Genomic DNA, 25386 nt, shown 5'->3' with positions numbered 1-25386 from the left:
AAGAAAAGAAAAGAAAAGAAAAGAAAAGAAAAGAAAAGAAAAGAAAAAAACGTCCAGGACCAGCAGCTAGAGCTGGCCCTAAAAGAAGCACCTGTAGATAGTAAGAGGTCACCTAGCTGAACACAGGGAGAGGGAGCCGATGACCTCCTCATACCCCTCTCCTGTCAGGCTATGCTTTGCCATATTCTACTGATTATACAGACCAGTCCTGATACAGTGCAGGAAAACTACATAAGCACAAGAATACTAGAAGGGAAGCATAGGAGGCCTTCTTGGGGGCTAGTTACCCCAGGTCTGTGTAGCCACCACCCAGAGGAAGGCTACAGAACATTTTTAGCACAGCAGAGGCTTTCTTAGGCTGCTTCCCAGTCAATATCATCACCCTTCTCCAACCAAGAGATAGCCACAATTCTGACTTCTGTCACCATGAATTGGTTTTGCCTGTCCTTAAACCTCAAGTAAATGGAATCATACTCTGCCTGGCTTCTTTCACTCAACATTGTCGGTTGTGTGGGTATGAGACTCATCCACATTGTTCAGAGCAGTAATTCATCCTTTTGATTGCTGAGTAGTATTCTATGGTATAAAAATACCATGCCAATATTTGGGTTATTTCCAGTTTAAGTTGTTATCAATGAACTTACTATGAACATTCTGGCACATGTCTTTTTGTTGGAAATATGCGCTCAGTTCTTTTGGATTCCGTAATAGACTTTTAAAACCCCATACTTAAGCAAGCTGAATTTTACAGACATCCTCATTTAAAAGAGCTGACAGCTATAACTCATGACTTTGGTGCCAGCGGTTTTAACTGACTCATAAGTGGGGCATTGTTGGTCAGACTTAGGGTAAAACGTTCTCTCTAGTAAGGATATGAGTCGGTGATCAATCTAGCCCTGGGTTGTGACTTCCATACAGAGAAGATGCTACCAACATGGGGATAACTTGAAATTTATCTGTCAGTGTCTCACACTGGCATTCCCTGCTCTGTAGGATTCAGTCACATGACACAGTTAATTTCCTTTGCCTGGATGTTTGGGGTCTAATCTTTCCCCAAATAGCAAGTCCAACTCCTATACGTTGGAGACTTCCTTTCTATGGCTTTTCTTAAAAGTTCAACTGTGGGAAGTGGGAGTTATAGCAGCATTTCCCTTGTGAAAAATCAGGGGGTGAGGGGCTCCTGGGTGACTCGGTCAGTCAAGCCTCTGACTCTTGATATCAGCTCAGGTCATGATCTCATGGTTCATGGGACCAAGCCCTGACTTGGGCTCTGTGCTGACAGCATGGAGTCTGCTTGGGATTCTCTCACCCTCTCTCTCTTTCTCTGTCCCTCTCGTGCTCATGCTTTCTCTCTCTCTCTCTCTCTCAAAATAAATAAACACTAAAATAAACATAAAAATCAGAGGGTGAATTCCTAGTGAAGGGAGGAGAGAGGACAACAGAGAGAGAAGGAGGAAGACTTTCTGTTGACAGAGACAAAGCTGACAGGGCATGTAAGATCCGAAGATCTTTAATTAGCCTCCTTCAACTGGTAAAACATGACTTCACTTGTATTTTATTTATTTTTATGTTTAATTTTTATTTTTGAGGGAGACAGAAAGACAGAGAGAAAGGGGGACAGAGGATCTGAAGTGGGCTCTGTGCTGACAGCAGAGAAGCCCAGTGTGGGGCTCGAACTCATGAACCACAAGATCGTGACCTAAGCTGAAGTCAGACCCTTAACAGACTAAGCCACCCAGGCGCTCCAACTTCACTTGTATTTTAAAATCATTTTTAAAGTATTGCTAACAATAAAAGTGAGGGCACCAGGAAAAGATTCTAAGGCTTTCCAGACCTACTAATGCATCAAGAATGTAACAGAGGGCTAAGTACAGTTGGAGAGCCTGGAGAAACCACCTCTGTTTGTTTGGGTTTATCTCACTGTGTTTGGTATGTTAAGCAGATTGAGGACACAAGCTGGGCCCTCAGCCAGCAGCATGTGAAATAAATTATTCTAATTTTTTTCTACAGAGCACATAGCTTGCTTTTCTTTTTGTTTGTTTTTCTCCATAATTTGAAACACAGGTAAGTACAGGCTTGAGCTGACATTGGACAATGGCATGCAAAATCCTAACGTGGTTGGCTCTGGTCACAGTGGGGCCTCCACGTGGTTCTATGCGCTGATTTTTTAGCATCTTGTCCCAGTGAAATAACACTCACTAAACCAACTGACCAGCAGAGATAAAACGTAGTTTTATCAGGAAGTAGTTTTATCAGTTTTACCAGGAAGGTAGTAAAACATTAACTCACAGGCCCATCGATTCTGCACCACACAGATCTCGAATGTCTATTGTGTGGCCCAATGGCAGGCACACCTCATTTCACTGTGCTTTGCTTTATTATGCTTTACAGATACTGCTTTTTTTTTTTTTTTTTTTTTTTTTTTTTTTACAAATTGAAGGTCTGTGGCAACCTTCTGTCAAGCAAGTGTACTGGCCTGCTTTTTCCAACAGCATTTGTTTACTTTGTGTCTCTGTCACAGTTTGGTAATGCTTGCAATACTTCAAACTTTTTCATTATTCTTCTATTGGTTACGGTGGTCTGTGATCAGTGATCTTTGATGCTGCTGTTGTTGTTCTTGGGCACCAAGAACTGCTCCCTTATGAGACAGTGCACTTAACTGATAGATGTCGTGTGTGTTCTGACTGCTCCCCCCACCGGCCATTCCCCCGCCCGCTCCCTCTCCTCAGGCCTTCCCGTTCCCCGAGACACAACAATATTGAAATTAGGCCAGTTAATAATCCTATGGTGGTCTCTAAGTGTTCAAGTGAAAGGAAGAGTCACAGGTCTCTCACATTAAGTCAAAAGCGAGAAATAATAAAGCTTAGTGAGAAAGGCATATTAAAAACGGAGATAGGCTCTTGGGCCAGTTAGCCAAGTTGTGAATGCAAAGGAAGAGTTCTTGAAGGATATTAAAAGTGCCACTTCAATAAACACACAAATGATAAGAAAGCGTACCAGCCTTACTGCTGCTATGGAAAAAGTTTAAGTGATCTGGGTAGAGGCTCCAACCAGCCACAACATTCCCTTAGACCCAAAGCCTAATCCAGAGCAAGGTCCTAACTCTCTTCAATTCTGTCAAGGCTGAGAGAGGAGGAAGCTGCAGAAGAAACGTCTGAAGCGAGCAGAGGGTGGTTCCTGAGGTTTAAGGAAAGATGCCTCTCCATAACATCAATGTGCAAGGGGAAGCAGCAAGCGCTGATGTAGAAGCCGCCGCAAGTTACCCAGGAGATCTAGCTAGGTCATTACTGAGGGTGGCTACGCTAAACAACAGATTTTCGATGTAGATGAAACAGCCTTCTATTGGAAGAAGATGCCAGCTAGGGCATTCACAGCTACGGAGGTGAAATGAATGTCTGGCTTCAAAGCTTCAAAGGACAGGCTGACTCTCTTGTTAAGGGCTACGGCAGCTGGTGACTTTAAGTCGGAGCAGTGCTCATTTACCATTCTGAAAATCCTAGGACCCTGAAGAATGATGCTAAATCTACACATGGAACGGCCAAGCCTGGATGACAGCACATCTGTTTACAACATAGTTGACTGTATGTTTAAAGCCCATTGATGAGACCTACTGCTCAGAAGAAAAAGATTCCTTTCAAAATATTACTGTTCATTGACAATGCACCTGGTCACTCAAGAACTCTGATGGACTATGAGATTGTCACTGGCGTAACCCTCGGACCCCCCGAACTCAGGAAACTCCCAGAAACTTCTATCAATTTCATCTTTTAGAAACTAACAAATTGCTGGAACAGGAAAAGAAACATTTAAGTAGATCCCAGGACTATGCCTGCTCAGATGAATCAGAAGGTGCCCTACTAAGTTACCTCAGCTTGTCATTTTTATTATAATGTTAAAATCTCCTCTGAATATTCGTCCCGAGCCTTCACAAAAGGAAACTGCTCACCCTTGTTTGAGGAGTCATTCCACATGTTCTCCTTATTTGTACAAATAAAAAGGACTTGTGAGGGAACCCCACCTGGTGTAGTCTGTCCATAACTCATCAAGGAGTGGACCCACATTGGTTAGGTAACAAGATGAATGTTTTTTTCATGACTGCTAACACAATATCTATTCTTCAGCCTGTGGATCAAGAAGTAATTTGGGGGCACCTGGGTGGCTCAGTTGGTGACGCATCTGACTTCGGCTCAGGTCATGATCTCATGGGTCGTGGGTTTGAGCCCCATGTTGGGCTCAGTGCTGACAGCTCAGAGCCTAGAGCCTGCTTTGCATTCTGTGTCTTCCTCTCTCTGTGCTCCTCTCCCTCTCGTGCTCTGTCTCTCTCTGTCAAAAATAAAATAAAAATTAAAAAAAAAGAAGCGATTTTGACTTTTACTTATTACTTAAGAAATACATTTCATAAGGCTATAGCTGCCATAGCTGGTGATTCCCTCTGATGGATCTAGGCAAAGTAAATTGAAAACCTTCTGGAAAGGATTCACCACCTGGAAAGGATTGTGACTCATGGGAAGAGGTCACAATATCAACATTAATAGGCATCTGGAAGAAGTTGATTCCAACACTCATGGATGACTTTGAGGGGTTCCAGACTTCAGTGGGGGAAGTCACTGCAGATGTGGTAGAAATAGCAAGCAAACTAGAATTAGGTGTGGAGCCTGAAGATGTGACTGAACTGCTGAAATCTCATGATAACACCTGAACAGATGAGCAGTTGCTTCTGATGGGTGAGCAAAGAAAATGGTTTCACGGGATGAAAACTATTCCTGGTGAAGATGCTGTGAAGACTGTTGAAAAGACAATAAAGGATTTAGAATATTCCATAAACTTAGTTGAGAAAGCAGTAGAAGGGTTTGAGAGGATTGATTCCAATTTTGAAAGAAGTTCTGTTGGTAAAATGCTAATAAACAGCATTCATGCTACAGAGAAATAGTTCATGAAAGGAAGAGTCCATGGATGCCTGCTCTCCTTGCCTCCCTTGACTTTCTCCTCCCTTGATCTGTGTTTCACTCCCCACTATTGTCCGTTTTATCTTCTTTGCCGACTTCGCTTTTTCCTTCCAAATTCCTTCTCAGTTTTTCCCCCTCTCCCCAGAGTCTTCCTGGGGATCTCATTCATCCCATGACTTTGACAATCACTTCTACTTACATGATGGCTAAATCAGTAGTAAGTCTTGTCCTAAACCTTAAGCTGCTGTTTCCAACTATCTCCTGGAATCTATTTCACACATTCTTCAAACTGAACCTGTCTAAATGCTCTGTCTCCACTTCAACTCTGCTGTTGTTCTTCCCTGTTTGCTAACATAGAACTGTCACCATCCACTATGTAAACCTTGGATACAGAAAAGAATTAACAGAAAGTTAATTGGAAAGTTTTGCTTACGAGATTGGCCATTGGCTGGTATCTGGGGACTTAGCTCACAAATAGTTCCCTACACTGATCTAAAACTTTCCCTAAATGACAGTGGTTCACTGTGCTGAAACTGTACATGACAATGTGGTTTATTCTGAGTGCCTGTTTTCCTTCTGTAAGTCTGAAATTTTGGCAAATGTTAGGCAGAGGGTACTTAGGTGACCAGCTCCCAGTTAAAAGCCTGCGTGAGTCTCTAATGAGTTTCCCCAGTAGACAACACTTGTCAACGTTGTCACATCTCATTGCAAGAGGATTTGAGCTTATCCTGTGTGAATCCACTGGAAGAGGATCCTTGGAAGCTTGCAGCTGGTTTCCTCTGTCTTCACTGCCTTTCTCTTCCCCTTTGCTGATTTTGCTATATATCCTTTCGCTGTAATCTCGGCCATGACTATGACCACATGATGAGCCCAGTGAGTCTTTCTAGCAAATCACCCAACCTGGGGGACGTCTTAGGGTCCCCCAACACATCTTAGCATAATTGTAACCCTCTTTTCCTCACTCTCTATGTTCAGTTAATCACCGATTATCATTAGCTCTACCTCTAAATTTTAAAAAATTTTTAATTAAAAATTTTTATTTTATTAAGTAATCTCTATACCCATGATGGGGCTCAAACTCACAACCCCAAGATCAAGAGTCTCATGATCTACTGACTAAGCCAGCCAGGCATCCCTCTACCTCTAAATATTTTTAAAAATATATCTTGTGTTCACAACCCTCATTGCCTTGATGCTATAACCGTGGCTCCATCTGGACCACCCTCCTTGCTTTCCTCTGGTACAGAAAGCAAAACTCCCAGACTGGAGAACAGCACCAAGCCAAAGCTATGCAGAGGTTCTCTCTCAAAACCAGTTTCCTCAGCTGCAACAGGTGGATGATGATAATGCCTATTTCATAGAGTTGCTGTCAGGGGTAAATGAGAAAAATGCAGATAAACTTCATGAGGTTATCTTGGTAAAGTCCTTAGCACGTAACAGTCCTTCAACAAATGTTAGCTGCTGTTTCCAATGCTAGTATTAATGATCTGCAGACTGCATCTGGTCACTACCTGGGAGGCTCAGCCAGTTGTGGTACCAAAACCACTGTGTGAAATTAGGCCCTCAGTTTCCTACCCCTATAATCTGCAGCAGGCCCACCCCAAAATGCATCTCTGTGGGATTCCACGTAGTTGGCATTTGTGGGTGCCCTTGTCCTTTGATGAGGTGTCCTCCTGTGGGAGAATGATCAGACATAGCTTTCTTTTGGTTGCAGAGGGTGGGTGCAGCAGGGGAGGAAGCTAGAATGGTCATGGAGCTCTCCAGGTTCCTGATGTTACAGCTGCAAATATTTGGAGTTGTGCAAAACCATCAGTGATTTCAGATAAAAGAGCCACTGCAAAGGACTAAAGAGCCAGTAGCATCACGGGCTATAAAAATAGAAATTAAGACACACAGACACACACACACACACACACACACACACACACAGATCAATATATGAAGTGATAGATGTGTTAATTAACTAGATGGCGGGAATCCTTCCACAATGTCTACGGATATCGAATCATCACAATGTACAATTAAAAGTTTCTATTTTCAGTATCTTCCGTGACTATCCCAGGGATTTTTGTCTGAATGAAAAACCGTATGGGTTCATTACATAAGGTCTCCACAGTTGAAATAATGAAATCGTAAAGCTTACAGATCAACTCAGGATTTCAAATATCGATATATTTATCAACAAACTGAGTCACTCACTCTAAAATTCCATGCTATTAAAAACCACATAGAAACAACTTCTGATTAAAAACAAACAAGAAAGAGCAGCAAAGGTAAGCTGGGTAGTACATTAAGTTTATTTTGAATTATAACATGGAATATGTCATCAAACAAATGGAGGTAATGAACACTTTTGTGGCTCACTTAACAAATGATTTGCATAGGAATTGCTAGTTCTGTCTTAGGATGCAGAGCTCATTGAACTGTGAATTAGATGAACATAAAATAAGAATCATCATCAAAAAAAAAAAAAAGAACCATCTACCTGTGTGCAAAATAAATGCAATTTTACTTCAAATAACAGACTTTAGTTTTTGGTGCATGGTTAATACAATCATCTTCCCTGTTATGGATAATGTCATAATCTCATCCAGACCAAACCTGATCCTTCTAGGCTAGAGATCTCTTACCTATAGCAAGAGATTAAATATTGTTAAATATTTAATCCATTAAATATTGTTAAAGCTACTGGATTCATTCTTATAGCTCTAATGTTGATCAAGAACATTATCCACTTAAAACAATGTAACACATAGGCCAAGGACAACATATCTTAGTGAAAACATGAAGGTCATGATTTCATCCCATTTTGTCTTTCGGAACTTTGTTATCAGTACCCACAATACTGTTTTGATTTATGTCAGTGATCAGCAATCAGTTTTGGCCCAAGGGCTAACAAAAGGGGAAAAATATAAAGCATTTAAGGCCACACTATTTTCCTCTTCAAAATGAACATAGCTTTATGAAATTCCCATGGGGGAAAGTGTGCATTTGTACTTAGTACTTTGCTAAGTAAAAGAAAGTCAGTGAGGAAATTGGCACTGCTTTATAGTTACTAAAGGGTTTATATCTGGGTGTTTTAGCAATACAGACAGATCTTTGTAAATTTTTATCCCGAAATTAGATTGTTGACTTGTTGCATAGCTAGTCAGGCTATAGGCATCCCTGGGGACTCTGTGGGTGACTCATTACAGCCTTTGTTTGTGATATTGATTAAAATAAGCTGATTTCTGTTGATTGGTTATTTTATCAATCATAACAAACCTTAAGAGAGTATCTTCTAATTTTAAAAATTATATTTGATCACTTACTGGCTTAAGGATAATGCTTTCAGGACCACCGCAAGTTGGTTAAAAAAAACGGTGGGGATTACATTTTCTTCCACGTTAACATGTCTTTAAAATCCAGAACATTGCCTGGAAATCAGAGCAGAAAATGAAAAGAAAACTAAAGATGTATTTAAATACCAGAAATACCATCAGTGTTTATTATGGTAAAGATGGTTTATTATGGAAAGACGGTTTAATTTTAGCGTGTGCAATTAGGCACTGACTGAGGCATTTAGACACCATTGATTATAAAGTGCACTGTACATAAATTTTGATTCCCCTCCAAGGAATAAGTCAATAAAACTCAGGTCTCTTTCTTGGAATCAATCAGCTCAAGAACATGCATAGATGAACACCTATTAAATACTAATAACAGTCTTTTATTACTTATACTCCTACAATATAATAGCAACGTATTGTACTTGCATATATCACATTTCATCCAAGGACCTCAAAGTCATTGTGTCAAGCAATGTGGTGCTGGGAGCTCAGGACTGCACAGCATAGGAAGTCTACTTAGTTATGGCATGGGAAGCGGATTCCCAACGAGAGAACCAAAATAAAAGTTCAAAGAGACAAGCCTCAATTTCCCATGGCTTGTAATTTTCTGCGTTTCCCAAATTGCCACTTGCTTCCCACCGTACCTCAATATTGATTCTTGGTAAAAATGATTTTTTACGTGTTTGGAATAAGACGAGGATCAACTCACAAATCAACAATTTGTCTTTTTTATAGTTCAACAGTCCACCTTTGAAAATCACATGGTGGAATGTCAGAAGTGGCTTTTTAATGTGAATTTACACTTCATTGATTCAGAATAAACGTGGCTACGACCTTTGGGGAGAAGAAAACATTTTACGCTGGCATGACATACATGTATGTGTAAAACATGAGGGAGCTGTATCTTTTTGCACACTGACATTTAATGCAAAAGTAAAAGTGCTTTGATTCACTGAATATCAGACTTTCAGTATTTTAAAGGCTTTTGTCATCTTGCTTAAACCTTGTCAAGGGTTTAAGTCTTAGAGTTTAACTGAGAGACCCAACTTAGTGTAGTGTAAAACGAGTTTCTGTGGAATCCACGAATCTGCCAGGCCCCACAGCAGTGGGGGCGCAGGCCAGTGTGAGAAGCCCACATAAGTGAGGGCAAGGGGTCCCTGAGCCTTTCTGTTCTTGACTCAGGGCACAGAGCCCAGCTCTCCTTGGTCAGGGACCCAGGGCGGGCATTCTGAGCATTTCCTTTCTTAATGGAATTTCCAACACTATTTGAAAAGCGACTTCTTTTCGGACAATGTGATTAGGGTTTCTATCTTTCAGTCAAATATGGAACTAAGTTAGCTCTTCCTGTGTCCTTCTTTACTTCGGAGGAGACGCAGGATACGTTCATTTTTGGTTAGTTCTGCCGGAAGTTCATTGGCCTAAAGAAGATAAGATAGGTATTAGTGAATTCCCACAGTTGGGATGGTTTTAGGGACTCCAAAGAGGGACTCCTGACCCAAACTTGCTCCTCTGCTGGTGAGCAACCTCACTGGACTCACTCTTGTTTTAAGGCATTAAAGGTCTCCTTTAAGCGTCTAAATATCGCCTGTTATTTTCTTATCTCATCGTTAGAGTTCTTTTTCTCTCTGAGCCATATCCCTTAACACATTGTAATCTCCTGGCGGCCAGGGTCCACGTATTATTAATCACTGTATCCTCACTTCTGGCACAATGCCTGGTGCATCTAGTATGTGCTCAGTAAATACTGGAAATGTTAAATTTGATACTTTACACTTAATTCATGTATTATGTGGAGCAGCCTGTCTGCTAGGGACCTGAGACTCAGGATAGGTTATCTTTTGATGAGAAAACAGAGTTAGAAACATTCAGAGAGTAAGAGATGCCTGGTCAAGAGCAGCTTCAGTGTGTCCTTTCTTCTCCTCATGCTGCTGAGACACATCGTCTAGGCATTTATTTCACGACTGAGTCCTTACCAACTGCAGCTGATGTTATGGGCCAGCGGTTCTCAAACTTTTTGGGCTTAAGACCTTTTTACGCTCCTAAAAATTATTGAGGACCCCAATGAGCTTTTGTTTTTAACTTATTAGAAATGAAAATAAGAACATTTAGAAATATATTAACTCATTAAAAATCATAAATCCATTATAGGATAACATAAATAACATTAATGAAAAACAACCAAATTTTCAAAAACAAAAAAGTTAGAAGAGTAGCATTATTTAATAGATTTGCATATTTCTTTAAAAATTTTTTTTAAATGTTCATTTATTTATTTTCTAATTTAATTTTTTTTTCAACGTTTTTTATTTATTTTTGGGACAGAGAGAGACAGAGCATGAACGGGGGAGGGGCAGAGAGAGAGGGAGACACAGAATCGGAAACAGGCTCCAGGCTCCGAGCCGTCAGCCCAGAGCCTGACGCGGGGCTCGAACTCACGGACCGCGAGATCGTGACCTGGCTGAAGTCGGACGCTTAACCGACTGCGCCACCCAGGCGCCCCTCTAATTTAATTTTTTAATGTTTATTTATTTGTGAAGGAGAGACAGAGCATGAGTGGAGGAGGGGCAGAGGGCAAGTGAGACACAGAATCCAAAGCAGGATCCAGGCTCTGAGCTGTCAGCACAGAGCCTGACATGGGGCTCGAACCCACGAGCTGTAGGATCATGACCTGAGCCAAAGTCAGACACTTAACTGACTGAACCACCCAGTCACCCCATAAAATGTTTATTTATTTTTGAGAGAGAGAAGAGAGAGCACAAGCAGGGGAGGGGCAGAGAGAGAAGGAGACACAGAATTTGAAGCAGACTCCAGGCTCTGAGCTGTCAGCACAGAGCCTGACGTGGGGCTCGAACTCATGAGCCATGTGATCATGACCTGAGCTACAGTCTGACGCTTAACTGACTGAGCCACCCAGGCACCCCTAGATCTGCAACTTTCCTGAATGTGTAGCTTAATTGAAGACATTTGGATTTTCATATCTGTTTCTGCATCTAATGTACTGTGATACATTGTTTTGGTTAAAGCCCCTATGAAGAAAATTCAGCTTCACACAGATAGGCATTTGGAAAAGGGAGAAACATTTTAAGAGCCTTTTCAGATCATTGTAGATATTCTTCTTTGATGCCACACCAATACTAAACAGGTGGTAGTTTCTTAAAGGTAATTTCAGCGTGGAATCTGAAACCATGTCAATGAACTTTTTACCTTAAAAATCCATAGATCTATCTATCTACAGGTAGGATGTTTCCCCATGCATGATTTGATACATCACACACTTTATCTGGAAAATATCCGTTCAATGAGTTATGCCGCTCTTCCAAATGTTGACATATTGCATCATACAATCTCAAAAGATCACATTCATTAATATCGGCACCGATTCATCAGGAGAGCCTGTAGGTGGATTGGGAAGCTGTCAGGCTCACACAGTGGACACAAGCTGTTCTTTGAAATAAAAATGGGGTTCTAAGAAAAAGCAACTGGCCCACTTGGTAATTCAAACAAACGCACGCAAGCTTTTCCTTGAGACAACCGTTGCACGTCAGGGTACAGAAGTGCTGTATGCGTACTTCCATTTTGTTATGTAGAATGTTAAAAAGGTGTATAACGAGGGTCAAGATTTAATATAATTCAAATTGCTTACTGCTTCATCAAAGACATTCTTAAAACTGGGATTTTCGTCAAATAATTTACAAAATCTGTGAAATAACTTACAAAGTTTTGTAAAATCATTTGCCAGTATAGTTTATACTCCTGCTTTGATGTGTAAGGTGCCAATTAACCTAATGCCAACATTACAGCAAATGTCAGCACAGTGGAAAAGGCAAATAACATCTCTGCTGTATTGAGAATATTGTTTTGATTTCTTAGATCTCTTGAAAGAGCCTTGCAGACCTTCCGGGGTCCATGGACCATACTTTGAGAACCGTTGTTATAGACGAATCCCAAGGATATTCCTGGGATTTCAGGGGAGGCGGTTAAAGGGCAGAAAAGCACCCAGAATGGAGTAGAGGGCTTGGATGCACATGTTATTTGCCTCACACATTTTTTCCTCCCACAGCCATATCTGGAACCCCATCTACTTTATCTGGGACCCTAATCCTGTGTGAAACTCCTGAAGTCCCTACCTTCTAGGTTGGGTCCTGCTCTTTGACCCCCAACTGCTAGCTGGGACCTCACTTATCGAGAATTATGCGTGGAGTTCTTGGGAGTTCTGTTTGCCACAAATGGTCTGCCGAATAGTATGTCCTGTTGCTGCACCCCAGCCCACCACAAAAGACCCTTGATGCTGATGCTGGACTGAATTGGGCAGGAAATTACTATGCTATGTTACTATAGACCAGAGATCCCTCCAGAAGCTCAAATTCTACTGTTAGTTCCTGCAGAAACAGACACTGTACAGGCCTAACAGCCAGGCCTGCACAGAAATGTTCCTGGTAGACAGACATAAGCTCCATCCGGTCTCAGAGTATACTCAGGAGTAACTGAGCTGTGTTGCATGGGTTATTGGTCCTTGGTGAGCAGGTTGGCAGGTAGCCAGAGGATCCTCTATGGTCAGGAAGAAGAGAAGATCTAAGAGGCTGTACTTCTATCTATAAGCTTGCTGAGTTGTAGCTCCTGTGTGTGACCGTCTCCATGATTGTCCATAAACTTTACTATTAAAAAAGGCTCTATATCCTCAAAGTGTGTTGTCAAATTCTGGTCAACTGCATTGCTGTCCCATATGTCATCTATATAGTTCTAAAAACCTGGTCTCATTCTCTCCAGGTTGGTTCCTACTGATTTCTCAGGTTGCTGAGATTGTGTGGACCATTATGATGCCTAGTGCTCCAGGCTATCCCCCAAAGGCCACCTTATTCATTATGGAGCAGGACCATAGGCCCATATTCATGATACCATAGCATCAAAACACTCTATTTCCCTACTGCTCCAGGGAGAGGATGTGTTTTGAGTCCTCAATTGGGAGTACTGGGAACATGGGGCCCCTGCACCCATGGGGACAGCTACAGTGTGGGGAGTGGCTGTTGGGGCCATTGGTTACCTTCCCCTGAGGCATCTGCTTTGCAGTCCCAGAACAGAAGTCCTGTATTCCCTGGAGCAGAAGATTGCTTCTGTATTAGCTTAGAAGTCATTTCCTCTGGGAAGCCTTCAATAGCATTCATTACTTTCCCGCTAATAGTTCTTGTCACTGTAGTACAACTTCTTATTTAGTTGTCTTTATTCTCCAGTAAACTCTGAGATCTTTGAAGGCAGAGACTATGGGAATTTCATTCACCATTGTCTCCCCAGTACACAGCAGAGTGCATGGTATCTAGTAGGTACTCAGTATTTGTTGAATGAATGAAGTTGAAGAATATCCCCTCAAAAGTCCCGGGTGGCTGCCAGATTCCTAACACCCTTGCTTCTAGAGCTACCTTTAAGAGGTTGGCTTCTTTGGGGTGGCTGGCGGATGGGTGGGGCGGGGTCATGGTGCGGTTCCCTGGTAACTACTCCCAGCTCTCTAAGAGCTTCCGTTGTATGAAACTCCAACATGAACAGTCTGTATGTTTCTCTCTGTATATTCAAGTAGCTCTAGGGACAATCCAAAGTCCAGCATTTTGATCACTCGGATTTCCCCATAACCATTATTGCTGAAATTCCAGGAGACAAACAAGGAATTGCATTTTTCAGTTTCCATATAAAGGTACTAACATTTTCCCCTTGCCTTCAATGCTGGATGGCTTAGTAAGAAAGATCGATCTCTTTAGGAAGTCTGTGTCCAGGGTCTTAAGATAAGAGCTCAAGTATGATTTCAGCTGGCTTATCACACAGCCAGGCCAGCTAATGGAAAACAAATCTGCATCTCAGGAAGGAGATAAGCAGAAGTGTTGTCTTCAAGCACTCCAATGGTAAGAACAAGGAAATAATAACTCCACATGGTAAGTAAAATGGAAACAAAAAAAAAGAGAGACTCTTGACATGTTGTTTAACTGCACTTCTTAATGGGTTCTTTTCAAAATGTCATAAAAAGGTTCTACGTATTTGCCTTAATTATTAAAGAAATTAACAGAGAAATAGATGCTTATAAAAAACTCGAATAGTACGTAAGTATAAAGTGAAAATTGCTTTTCATACCTTCCTCTATCAATAAGCACCATGCCCACTTCTGCCTTTGAAAGTCTGTATTTTATTTTTTTTAAGTTTATTTATTTGTTTTGAGAGAGAGTGAGTATGTGCACAGGGGGAGGGGCAGAGAGAGAGGGACAGAGAATCCCAAGCAGGGATTCTTCTTGTTGACATCAGCGCAGAGCCCAACTCGGGGCTTGATTTCATGAACGCTGAGATCATGACCTGAGCTGAAATTAAGAGCTGGACGCTTAACCTACTGAGCTACCCAGGTGCCCCTAAAAGTTCATACTTTAGTGTTTTCTCAAGACTTTCCCCAGGCTGCTCTCCTCCCCCTAGGCTCTACATTTGATGGCTATTGCAGATGTTGAGTGGGAAAAATGCAATCATAATCATTTTCTCTATGGGTCTTGGGCATCTTCCCACCTCCACATTTGACCTAATTGTAAACTAAGGATTTGGGGCTATAGAAAACACGGGGTGGTTTTTTAACAGCGGCACAAAGTCCCATTAACAGTATAAGAGCGAATTTTCCCCTTTCTCCTCTATTCTCCAAGCAAAGCACAAGCAGTTCTCAAGATATGAACGTCCAACTTATTCAGAATAGCACTAAACTACTGGAACTTCGATGTGTTTAGGACACCTCTTTGAAATAGAACCCCATAACTCTACTCCCCACAGCTACTGCCCTCACCCTGTCCTGGGAGGCTGCACCATTATTGGCTCATCACCATTGACAATATAGGGTTTTTAGCATAATTCTCTGGGTCCAAATGCACTGCTCATTCATATCTGCTGATAGCCTTGCACGCCCTTACTGTGCCGAGATATGACGAGAGGGACTGGGGCCAGCCTGAGTGAGGAGACTAGAGGTGGAGCCCTTCTCTTCCTTTCCCTTATGTTCCCTTTCAAAGGCACATCAGCATCTAAAACAGTGTCCTCAGGTTCACAGCAGACGGTCAGTATAAATACTGCCAATGTTTTTTCCCAAGTGAAACGAGAAATCTGGCCCAGGGTGCACATGGGTGATTATCTTGGCTTAGGTAGAAACTGCCTTATCTCTTTGTAGAGGTGCCCAAAGGAGTTTTAAGGTAGGTAAGATAAGGTGAGTACCTTGTTTCTCAGGGCTGGGTCTGCTCCGGCTTCCAGGAGCAGTGCAACTGTTTTAATATTCCCACTGAGCACTGCCGCGTGGAGGGCCGATGTCCCATTCTAAGAGAGAACAACAGTGTGTGTCAGGAGTGAGCTTACAGCCATCAGCACTGAACTTGGCTTTCATCATAAACCAGCCTGAGTGATGAGACTAATGTCGGAGCTTTACTCTTCCTTACATTCCCTTTCAAAGGCACGTCGGAGCCTAATACAGTGTCCTCAGGTACACAGCAGACAGTCAGTATAAACACTGCCAACGTTTTCTTCCAAGTGAAACAAGAATCTGGCCCAGGGTGCATGTGACCTCATGATCAGTCTGTCAGTTTTAAAGACATTAGAATTTGCTGCAGGAAAAACAATGCTATGTCAAACCTTCTTCTTCTTTTTTTTTTCCCCCTTCAAGGACAGTATATACAGTTTCTGTGTATGTTCCGTCTAGACTGGAGAAATGGCTGGCAAGCCAACAGGCCGACTTGTCAGCCCGGCTACATGCACCCCACTCACTCAGCGGATAGGAGTACCGCTGCGGAGTTATAGGGGAGCCTATGTGGGGCGAGGAAACCCCCGAGCCCTGAGTTGGAGCATTTTTGAGCACAGAAGGGCCTACTGGATAGGTGGCTGACATTTTATGAAATTTACTGCAAATAGAAGACAGCATCTATGTGCAGTATGGAGCCAGATTCTGGGGGGAGAGAGAAAGAGAATGTAACAAATCTAATGTAGGAATGATGGATAGTCACATGACATCTGTTCCAGAAGGTGCATATGTCTACAAATAGCATCTAAATGCAAGTTTAGTTTCCACAATAGCTACTTACTATAATAATAATGAACCATTTCCGTATTTCATGAAAGAATAAAATATCATACCCATAGGAAAATTCCAGCAAAGTAGCACTTTCCTTTCCAAAGCGGCATGTCTGTTTTTATAACACATAGGACAACTTACTTGTCTGGTAACATTAGACCCATCCGAATCTTAACCAACCTGTCAACTTCATCTGTTTGCAACATGGTTAGGAATAAAATACCAAGCCAAAAAAGAGCTCTTTGAAACAAGACTAGATATTGCAAAGTCCATTTCTGAAGCTCATTTCTTTTATTCACAGAGAGTTCACTTTCATAGACTATTTATTCATACTTTATAAACAATTTTAATGAGTGCAGCTTTCTGGTTTCCAAGTTCATGGAAGATTAGAAGTTGCTCTTTGGGACAGTAGGAGGGGCCAGCATTCTGATAACAGCAGACCAGTATCAGCTGGTAGCAAGAATAGAGAGTAAATATGTAGACATCAGATACAGAGTCCAAAAGGCATTTAGGGTCATTCAAGGGCAGGTAGACTTTTTATACATCCATAAACACTGAGGGCACATTCCCCAAAAGTGCTAGGCCACTGTCCCAAGTTTAGAACAGATTTTCTGTCCTCCATTTAAGAGAACAGAAGTGTATACTGGGGGCTCGCAAACTACAGCCCGTGGGCCGATTCTAGCCTGCCGCTTGTTTTTCTGTGTTCTGGCAAGCTGAAATTGAAAAGATTTAAAAGAAGAATACTACGTGAAAGTACGAAATCCCAGAAATACAATGTCCATAAATAAAGTGTTAGTGGGAGGCAGCCATCCTTTGTCCCCATGACTTTCATGCTACAACAGTAGACTTGAACAGTTCCAAGAGACTGTATGGCCCATGAAGCCTATAGTATTTTACTACCTGGCCCTTTATTGGAAAAGATTGCCAACCCCTGATATATATTCTAATTTAGAAATATCTTAGTCTCAAATGATTAAAATTTAAAAAAGAGTTTTAGGGCTCTACCTCCCGGCAGACCCAGCTCTCCAGAATGGCACATTCTTTGAGGTGTCCAGATATCTGCGACTTATTTTATTTCATCTAAGGTAACAATGTGGTTCTTCATTCCAGATAACGAAGGGAAGGAACAGGAGCACCTGTCCCCCATATTTTGTGGGACACAAATCATGTGTTTCATGACTTGTGGAAGATTTTAGTCCAATGAAAGATATGTATCAATATAGTTTACTTTCCAAGTTAGCGATTTCGTTGCTACTAATTTTTTTTTTTTCCTGTAAAACTTAGTACTACAGACTCTGGTTCACTCTTCTTACCACCTTTTCATTTCAACCAGTGCCCACGAATCTCCAAAATAAAGAAACTGTTGGAAAGTTCTTCCAAGACTGCAACTAACCATGTGAATTATACTCAGATGCTGCTACAGTCCTCAGCTATGGGCTTCTTAATTTCTAGCCTCTCTTTTACAGATTGGTAAAATTTCTCGTTAAGTCTTACCTTCAGAATGCCAAGGGTGGGTGAGAATTTTAACAACTCCTTTATAACATCGTTATACCCTTTGTTGGCTGCTTTTAGCAATGCTGTGGTACCATCCTTAACAAAGCAGAAAATAAAAGTTGGTTATTAAGATATGTGTGTGTTGGTTAAGAACTACATGTTAGTTGAGAACCGGGAATATGCTCATCAGAACAGACGAAAGGTGTAAACTAAAGTACGAGCAGGCCAAGTCTCTTAATCTAAGAGCATTTTAGAGCATATTAAGCAGTTAGCTCTGCATGAAAGAATGCTAAACAAAGTATGTGGCTTATTATCTTAGAACCCTGCCATTTGGGAATTCATACCCTTCCCGTCCCTTAGAACACTGGGTAAAGGGCAAGGGAACATCGAGAATATATTTTAGGACACAGATGGACCAAAGATCCATAGACTGCAGCTTATGACTTAGCAGAAATTACTGCTACACTATTTGTAATGATTGAAATAATTGTTGAACTATATTTACTGTTTTAAATTTTATATGTGCTTTTCTTTTTGCCTTCTCTTACATACAACCTTGCTCTAGTGTGCCCTAGGGGTCTGGGGGGGTTGGGGTGAGTGGGTGTGGAGTAGGAAGGGGACAGATTGAAATATGTTAAAAAGAAATGCAAAAACAAGTTCAAAAATTTATATTCAGCTTCTGTCATCACTTTTTGACCTGGAAAGAGATTTCCCCAATTCCTTTTTCTCCTTCTTTTACATATCAGTTGCTGTATTTGGAGGATTCAGCTCCCAGAATTCTCCTATAATAAAGGAAATACCCCAGCCTGCTCTAAGGGTTTAGCTGGAACCAGGAAAAAAGAAAATGAGATTAGAAGATTTTTCTTCTCTGGCTTCAGAGATGTGGGGCCCAGAGAAAGAGTGGGAGGGAGAAAGAGAGGAAGACAAAGAGTGGTCAGGAATGTGTCTTTTCCCTTTTCTGGACTCAGACTTGGGAGAGGGGAGTGGGTCACATTAGCAAGGGTAATACTAAGGAAAAAAAGGCCAGACACTGAAAAACCAAACCAAACCAACCAAAGCCAAAAAGCGAATAGCACAGTGTGGTCAGGTAGCAAGGGCTCCCCAAGCTGCCCTCAGTTCCTATGGGCAACAGGGCCTGCTGTGGGCTCAACTAGGCAGACTTAGGTATAACTTTAGCATTGGCTAGGTGGAGGCCAACGGGGGGTGTGGTGCAGCTGGGGAAGCTGGGTGAGGTGGAGACCCAGGAGCACCGCCAGCCACTGCGCCTGCGTCCCCGGCTACACTGTGGTCCAGGGCCAGCAGGGGGCGCAGCGACAGGCGCACGCGCAGCCGCTAGGGACACCCACTGCCAAAGACAGCCCGAGGCCCTGGCTCCTGCCTGCCGCACGCTCCCGGGACTCAGCTTAGGTGGAGGAGGAGCTCCGAAGATTAAACATGTTTCCTTTAGAGAGACTGGGCAGCACTCGCTAAATTTCAGCTGATTCAGACATTTCCTTTGTTTTCCTGCTAAAGAGCCGGTGGAGGTTGGGAGAAAAATCCAGCTGAGTTACAGACAAAATGAAGGCGCGATTTCTCCGCACGTCCAGGCTGAGTTGAATTTTGGAGCTTCGGTGCATACACTCCCCCCCCCCCGCCCCCCCCGAAACCCCCCTCCTCCACCCTGTGCCGCAGCTGTGACTCTGACTCACGTTGCGGGCGGCGTCCCGGTCGGCTCCGCGCAGCAGCATCACCCTCACCACCTCGCTATGGCCCATCTGCGATGCGATCCACAGCGGCGCCGTCCCGTCCTGCCGGCGAGGGGACACGCTTGCTCCCACCGGGCCACGTAGCAGCCACAGAACAGCAAGGCAGCACCCGCAAACGCCCCCCCTCCCCCGACGACAAACAAGGAGGGAGATTTTAACCTTTTTACGCAGGGGCTTTTGGAGGTGCCTGGACGATCGCGTGATTGCCAATATGCAAGCTTTGGTTTATAATCCAGCCATTTGATGGCAGGATCTCTTAGCACATAGTGTGGTGCAGGACCGCACGGAACACGGGGCGGGAAGGGGTGGAGTTGCTTAGCAAGGCAGAATCAAATTTGACAAACCTACGTGGGAGAAGTCTTTATTTTCCCCAGACTTCGTCTGTTTGCTTTACTGGTGGCTTCGCATGGCACACCCCGCCTACTGGGAGCCCTCGTTCCCACATACGAGAGGGCAGTTTTCTTTGAGGCGATGCATGAGGGTCAGAGAACTAAAGACAGTTCTGCCATTCTTCTGGTGTCTAGAATCCACCCCCACCCCAGCCACGTCATTTTTCAGTACTTTAGTTTTATGTGGGATGTGCTATTGTTTCTTCTGGGAAGGCACGTACACAAGCGACGTATAGCAGGACATTTTTGGTAATATTTCCTGTGTATTGTTACCCCAAAGACCCTGTTTATGTGAGCACTGGGCCATAAAGCTGAGATGGGTTGCTCCACAGAAGAAAAGGTGAAATATCCAAGGGACTGAGAAGGATTTGATAGGAGAGTGGTTCCTGCCAGACAGAAAGGAAAACAGAAAACCCTTCCAAGTGCTGGAAGGAAGCTCTGGACAAGGAGTAGGGGAGGGGGAGTTCAGGCATGAGCATCCATGTTTTCCTCCTGGGTTGAATCTAGGGGTGGGTAGAAACACCCAGATAAATTACGGTGAATTCCAGCTGGGAAAGGATTTTCTCCTGTTCTTGGGGATGAAACCCAGAACTGAAGGTCTCTTAGAGAAGTTCTGCTCTTGGCTGGTGCCTGAGAGATAGAAATGGGTGAGGGAATCTGGGCCAATGGACCTGAGACAGGCCCCCAGTGCTCCTGGTCCACGGCCACCAGGCATCTGAGCACCCAGGACCCCCTGCCTGCCTGTGTGAAATCAGAAGTGCTAGGTAAACCGTGGCCTGGAGTCAGCCTGGGGTTGGAAAGCTGAGGCCACAGAAGGTCATGATTTCACAATGACAGGCCAAGAAGGTACCAGTGCAGGATACTCAGACAGGAGAGGCTGGACTAACCAGCACAAGGACCAGACATGAATGTCCCCACCCCACTCCACCCCACCCTCATGCCAGGGTGATAGTCTGACCTCTGAGAACTTAGGCCACTTTGGAGGGCAGGGCAGGAAGAGGGAGGAGGAACCAGAGCTGACTAAACTTAGGGTCTGAGGTAATTAAAGTAATATGGCCCCAAGGAACTGTTTTGGTTGGATAAGACTGAATTACTCATCAGTGGGAATGAGGGCTGAAGAGCAAGATGATTCAGTCAGAGACGTAAAGTTTCGTTTCCTGCTGTAGTATGTAATTTCAACTCCAGTCTGCTATCCACAGCGGGCGCAGGATGATTGGCCACTGCTGTCCCAGCAAAGTGATGGAGGACAAGGACATGTGAGCAGAGTGGTGGGTGGTGGCAAATTGGGAGCCTAGAAGGATCGGGGGCTGCTGAGGGGTGGTAGGATGACACAGGCACCCCTCTGTCTTGGGGAAGAAGTGCTGAAACAAAGCGTGGATGTTTCATCCATTCTCGGTGGATGAACACTGAGAGCGACTTCATACTTTTACTGGGGCCCCTTAGAAATATTCTTGAATCTGAATATTATTTATTATTAGCAATAGAAATAATACCTTAATTTGTACTTCTGTTTACAAACAGGTGTACATCCATTATTTAACTTGATTCTCCCAATTCAGGATCATTCATTCATTCACTCAACCAACCAACCATTATTAAGTATCTCTGGCAGAATGCTAAATAGGACATGACCTCTGTTCTCAAACTCAGTCTAGTGGAGGAGAGACATGGAAATTTCAGGATGATTACAGTGCTATAATAAATATGGAAAAAAATGCCCAAGATGAACCAGGAGAGGGGCTTTCTTATTGTGTGTCAGCTTCACAGTTGGGGTGATATCCGAGCTGGGCCTTGAAGGAGGACTAGGATTTTGCCAATTGGGGGTTGAAGGGAGGGAATTCCGTGTAGAAGGAGAAGCATGTACAGGTGCAGTGGCTTGGACAGCTGTGGTTGCTTCAGGCAGGGTGGGAAATCCAGCTGACTGCAGCCCAAGGGATAGGTGCTAGAACAGGGGTGAGGGTGAGGGTGGGCAGGAGAGGGAGGCTGGGTGCCCGAAGCTCTTGTCCCTCCTTGTCTGCTCTGGGTTCATTTGTTCTTTCTCCCTGTCTCCACCAGAGGGCAGGCAAGGCAAGGCAGCCAGCTGCATAGAGGTCAGCAGCCATGTTCAATGTGCTTTCCAAGGGCTTGGCTGTTAGTAACACTAACATGTGGGAAAGTGCTGACAGGTGATGTATTGGAAACAACTATTAATATCATCAATTCATAACAGTAATGCTAACACTTAACTTCTATCACTTTAATTGCAATGGTCACGGTAGGTGGAAAAAGAAGTCACTACTTTATGGTTAGGAGACCTTAGGCAAATCACCCGGAGCCTTGGTTCTCTCCTGCAAAAAATGTTAGCTTCCAGAGATATTCATATACAGGAGAACATGCAGAAAGACGCTGAGCACAGGACTGGCTTATGTGTGCTTAGAAGTGGTCACTGAATCTGCACATGAAATAAGCAGTTTAATTTGTGCTTTTGTTTACAAAACACTACATGCTTGATTGATTCTCCCAGTTTTCCTGTGAGATAATGATAGAACAGGTAGGAATGATTGGTAAAATGGGATTTGGGGTTAAACCCAGCAAGTTGAATATAAATTACAGCATTATTGTCAAATCAAAGTATTTCCCAGTTGATTATCTAGTTGGTGGAGAGGAGAAGTTTTCCCTTCTGGACACCTCAATTCTTATTTTCTCTTATTTTTTTCTTCTCTTATAATGGTCACATCTTCATTATAAAGATGACTTCACGATGAAAATGATAAACATTAAGCCTGTTTAGCTCCTTTTTGTTGAGTTTTGAGAGAATGGAGTAAGAAAAAGCACTAAAAAATTTGTTTGTGAATATTTTCTGACAAAAATATATAGTTTTAAAATATGTTAAAACAAATCACAGCGAAATAAACCACAGGAAGTTAGGACCTCTATGGGACCTTTTTTAAGAAAAGGAAATAGGACACTTAGCTTGAAGAAGATGAGATAATGGGGTTATGACAGTTGTCATTTACTATCTGTGTGCAAACTGAGCAGAAAAGGATTTATTTCTTATTTCTTATGCTTCCTATAAAATATATTTTTATTTATTACTTGCCTATTTTGCATATCAAGTGGCACAAAGAGGGATGATGGGTAAAGACTATTCAAGACTTTGGATCGGTGTAGACAGAGGTGGTAGTGAGGGCTGGTTAAAGACTAAATAAGCTGATGAGTTAGTAATGAGTCCCCCACACTTGGAGGGGTCCACCAATGACTGATTACCACTCAGCAGGATTGCTAGAGAAAAGATTCATGTGCTTGACAGGGGATTACACAGGTGACTTGTGCCGTTCCTTCTGACTTGGTTATCCCCTTGTTCCATCCGAGATAATATTTCCAAGTATTATCTAATGCATTTTGATAGATCACAGTATGAGAATGAGCATACGACATGATTTGTATTGGAAACTAAACGTCATATCATTTTAGTTAGGATCTTAGAGATTACTTAGAAAATGAATTACAACCTTCCATAGGAACGTGTATATTTAGTGGCACTAGCTCTTTGCTTCTGCTGCTTCTAGTCCTCACACTTAGGCTCTTTCCATCTACAGGCTCAAGCCAGACAAAGTCTTAGGGACCAATTCTATTCTAAGTTGGAAGCCCAAGAGACATAAGGAATCTGGTTAGTAGCAGAGTGGCTTCAATACCAAGATGACTTTGCTACCAGCCCTACCCTGACCCAGAACCTATTTCTCATTACTGGATCCCTGCTTGGTGTCCACAGCCCAGCAAATAGTTCTGTAAAGGATGTTAACTGATGCCTCCATTGCTCAGCCTGACCCTATTCTCCCAACCCACAGGTGATCAGACCAAGGATGGGCAGGCCAGCCAGTCCACTCTGGCCTGGTGTGCAGAGCCTAGTGGCAGCAATGACATGGCTATCCCAAGAATTTGGAAGTCTGACCCTATAAACTTAGGGACTATATACAAGTTGAGTAAGTAGAAGATGCTAGAAAAAAAGGAGTAGGGAGAGGAAAAGAGGCAAGAGGGGACTTTGAGATGACAGAGACTACCTGGCTCATGAGAGAAAGAGTGCAACCATGATTCCTGATGGGTTTTCTCTTCCAGTGAGGCCTGGATGAAATAGGAATGATAATAACAGAAGTACCATAATTATCCTGGTTTTACAGATTAAAAAAACAACAATCCAGGACTACATCAAAATTAAAAGCTTTGTAGCAAAGGAAACAATCAACAAAACTAAAAGACGTCTTACCGAATGGGAGAAGATATTTGCAAGTGACATATCTGATAAAGGGTTAGTATCTAAAATATATAAAGAATTTATACAACTCAGCACCAAAAAACAAATAATCCAATTAAAAACTGAGCAGAAGACATGAACAGACATTTCTCCAAAGAAGATCTAAGGATGGTCAACAGACACATGAAAAGATGCTCAACGTCACTTACCATCAGGCAAATGCACATCAAAACCACAATGAGATACCACCTCACACCTGTCAGAATGGTTAAACTCGACAACACATGAAACAACAGGTGTTGGTGAGGATGTGAAGAAAAAGGAATCTTCATGTATGGTTAGTGGGAATGCAAACTGGTGCAGCCAATGTGGAAAAGAGTATGGAGGTTCCTCAAAAAATTAAAAACAGAATTTCTATATGATTCACTAATTCCACTACTGAGTATTTACCCAAAGGACTAATTACCAAAGGATTACTTACCAAAAACACTAATTCTAAAAGATACATGCACCTCTATGTTTATAGCAGCATTACTTACAATAGGCAAGATATGGAAGTAATTCAAGTGTCCGTCAATAGATGAATGGATAAATAAGATATAGTACACACACACACACACACACACTGGAATGTTACTTAACCATAAAAAATTGAAATCTTAACTATTTGCAACGACGTGGATGGAGCTAGAGGGTATAATGCTAAGTGCAATAAGTCAGTCAGAGAAGGACAAATACCATATGATTTCACTCATATATGGAATTTAAGAAACAAAACAAACGAGCAAAGGAAAAGAGAGACAAACAAAAGACCAGACTCTTAACTATAGAAAACAAACAGGTGGTTACCAGAGTGGGGTGGAAGGAGGGATGGGGGAGATAGGTGAAGTGGATTAAAAGTACCCTTATTGTGATGAGCACTAAGCAATATACAGAAGTGTTGACTCACTATATTGTATACCTGAAACTAATATAACACTGTTATCTATTAAAATAATAATAAAAGAAACTCAAAAGAACCCCTGAAATTCAGGGAGTGTGGCCTGCTTAAGGTCATGCAGTTAATAAGCAAAATAGACTGTGTTTCATTTCCTTAAGATAGCCATATCCCCATAACTCACAAGCGACTCGCCCCCCAGAGACCTGGATCTGGCTCCCTACCTGGCTCTTACAATCTGTCTAGGACT

The 25386-nt window shown here is 42.5% G+C and overlaps 1 protein-coding gene across 2 annotated transcripts in view; it reads right to left on the bottom strand.

Moving 5' to 3' along the window:
• Window positions 1–7066: 7066 nt before the first annotated feature.
• The window catches only part of ANKRD29 (ankyrin repeat domain 29), a 35989-nt gene continuing 17669 nt past the window's right edge, over window positions 7067–25386 (bottom strand). Inside the window, exons 5-8 of one of the 2 annotated variants that reach the window (XM_049620346.1) lie at window positions 19523–19621; window positions 17835–17930; window positions 15494–15592; window positions 7067–9693 (exon numbers count right to left, since the gene is read on the bottom strand). In XM_049620346.1, the coding sequence (XP_049476303.1) occupies window positions 9610–9693; window positions 15494–15592; window positions 17835–17930; window positions 19523–19621 (378 nt within the window). In that variant the 3' untranslated portion in view covers window positions 7067–9609. Of the gene's footprint in view, window positions 9694–15493; window positions 15593–16612; window positions 16791–17834; window positions 17931–19522; window positions 19622–25386 lie in introns of those variants that run through there. The other variant, XM_049620347.1, reaches the window with a different exon arrangement.

The sequence above is a fragment of the Panthera uncia genome (assembly GCF_023721935.1).
Source record: "Panthera uncia isolate 11264 chromosome D3 unlocalized genomic scaffold, Puncia_PCG_1.0 HiC_scaffold_8, whole genome shotgun sequence".
NCBI classification, from domain to species: Eukaryota; Metazoa; Chordata; class Mammalia; order Carnivora; family Felidae; genus Panthera; species Panthera uncia.
Note: the sequence above shows the minus strand (reverse complement) of the source record. Positions and strands in the feature narration are given on the sequence as shown.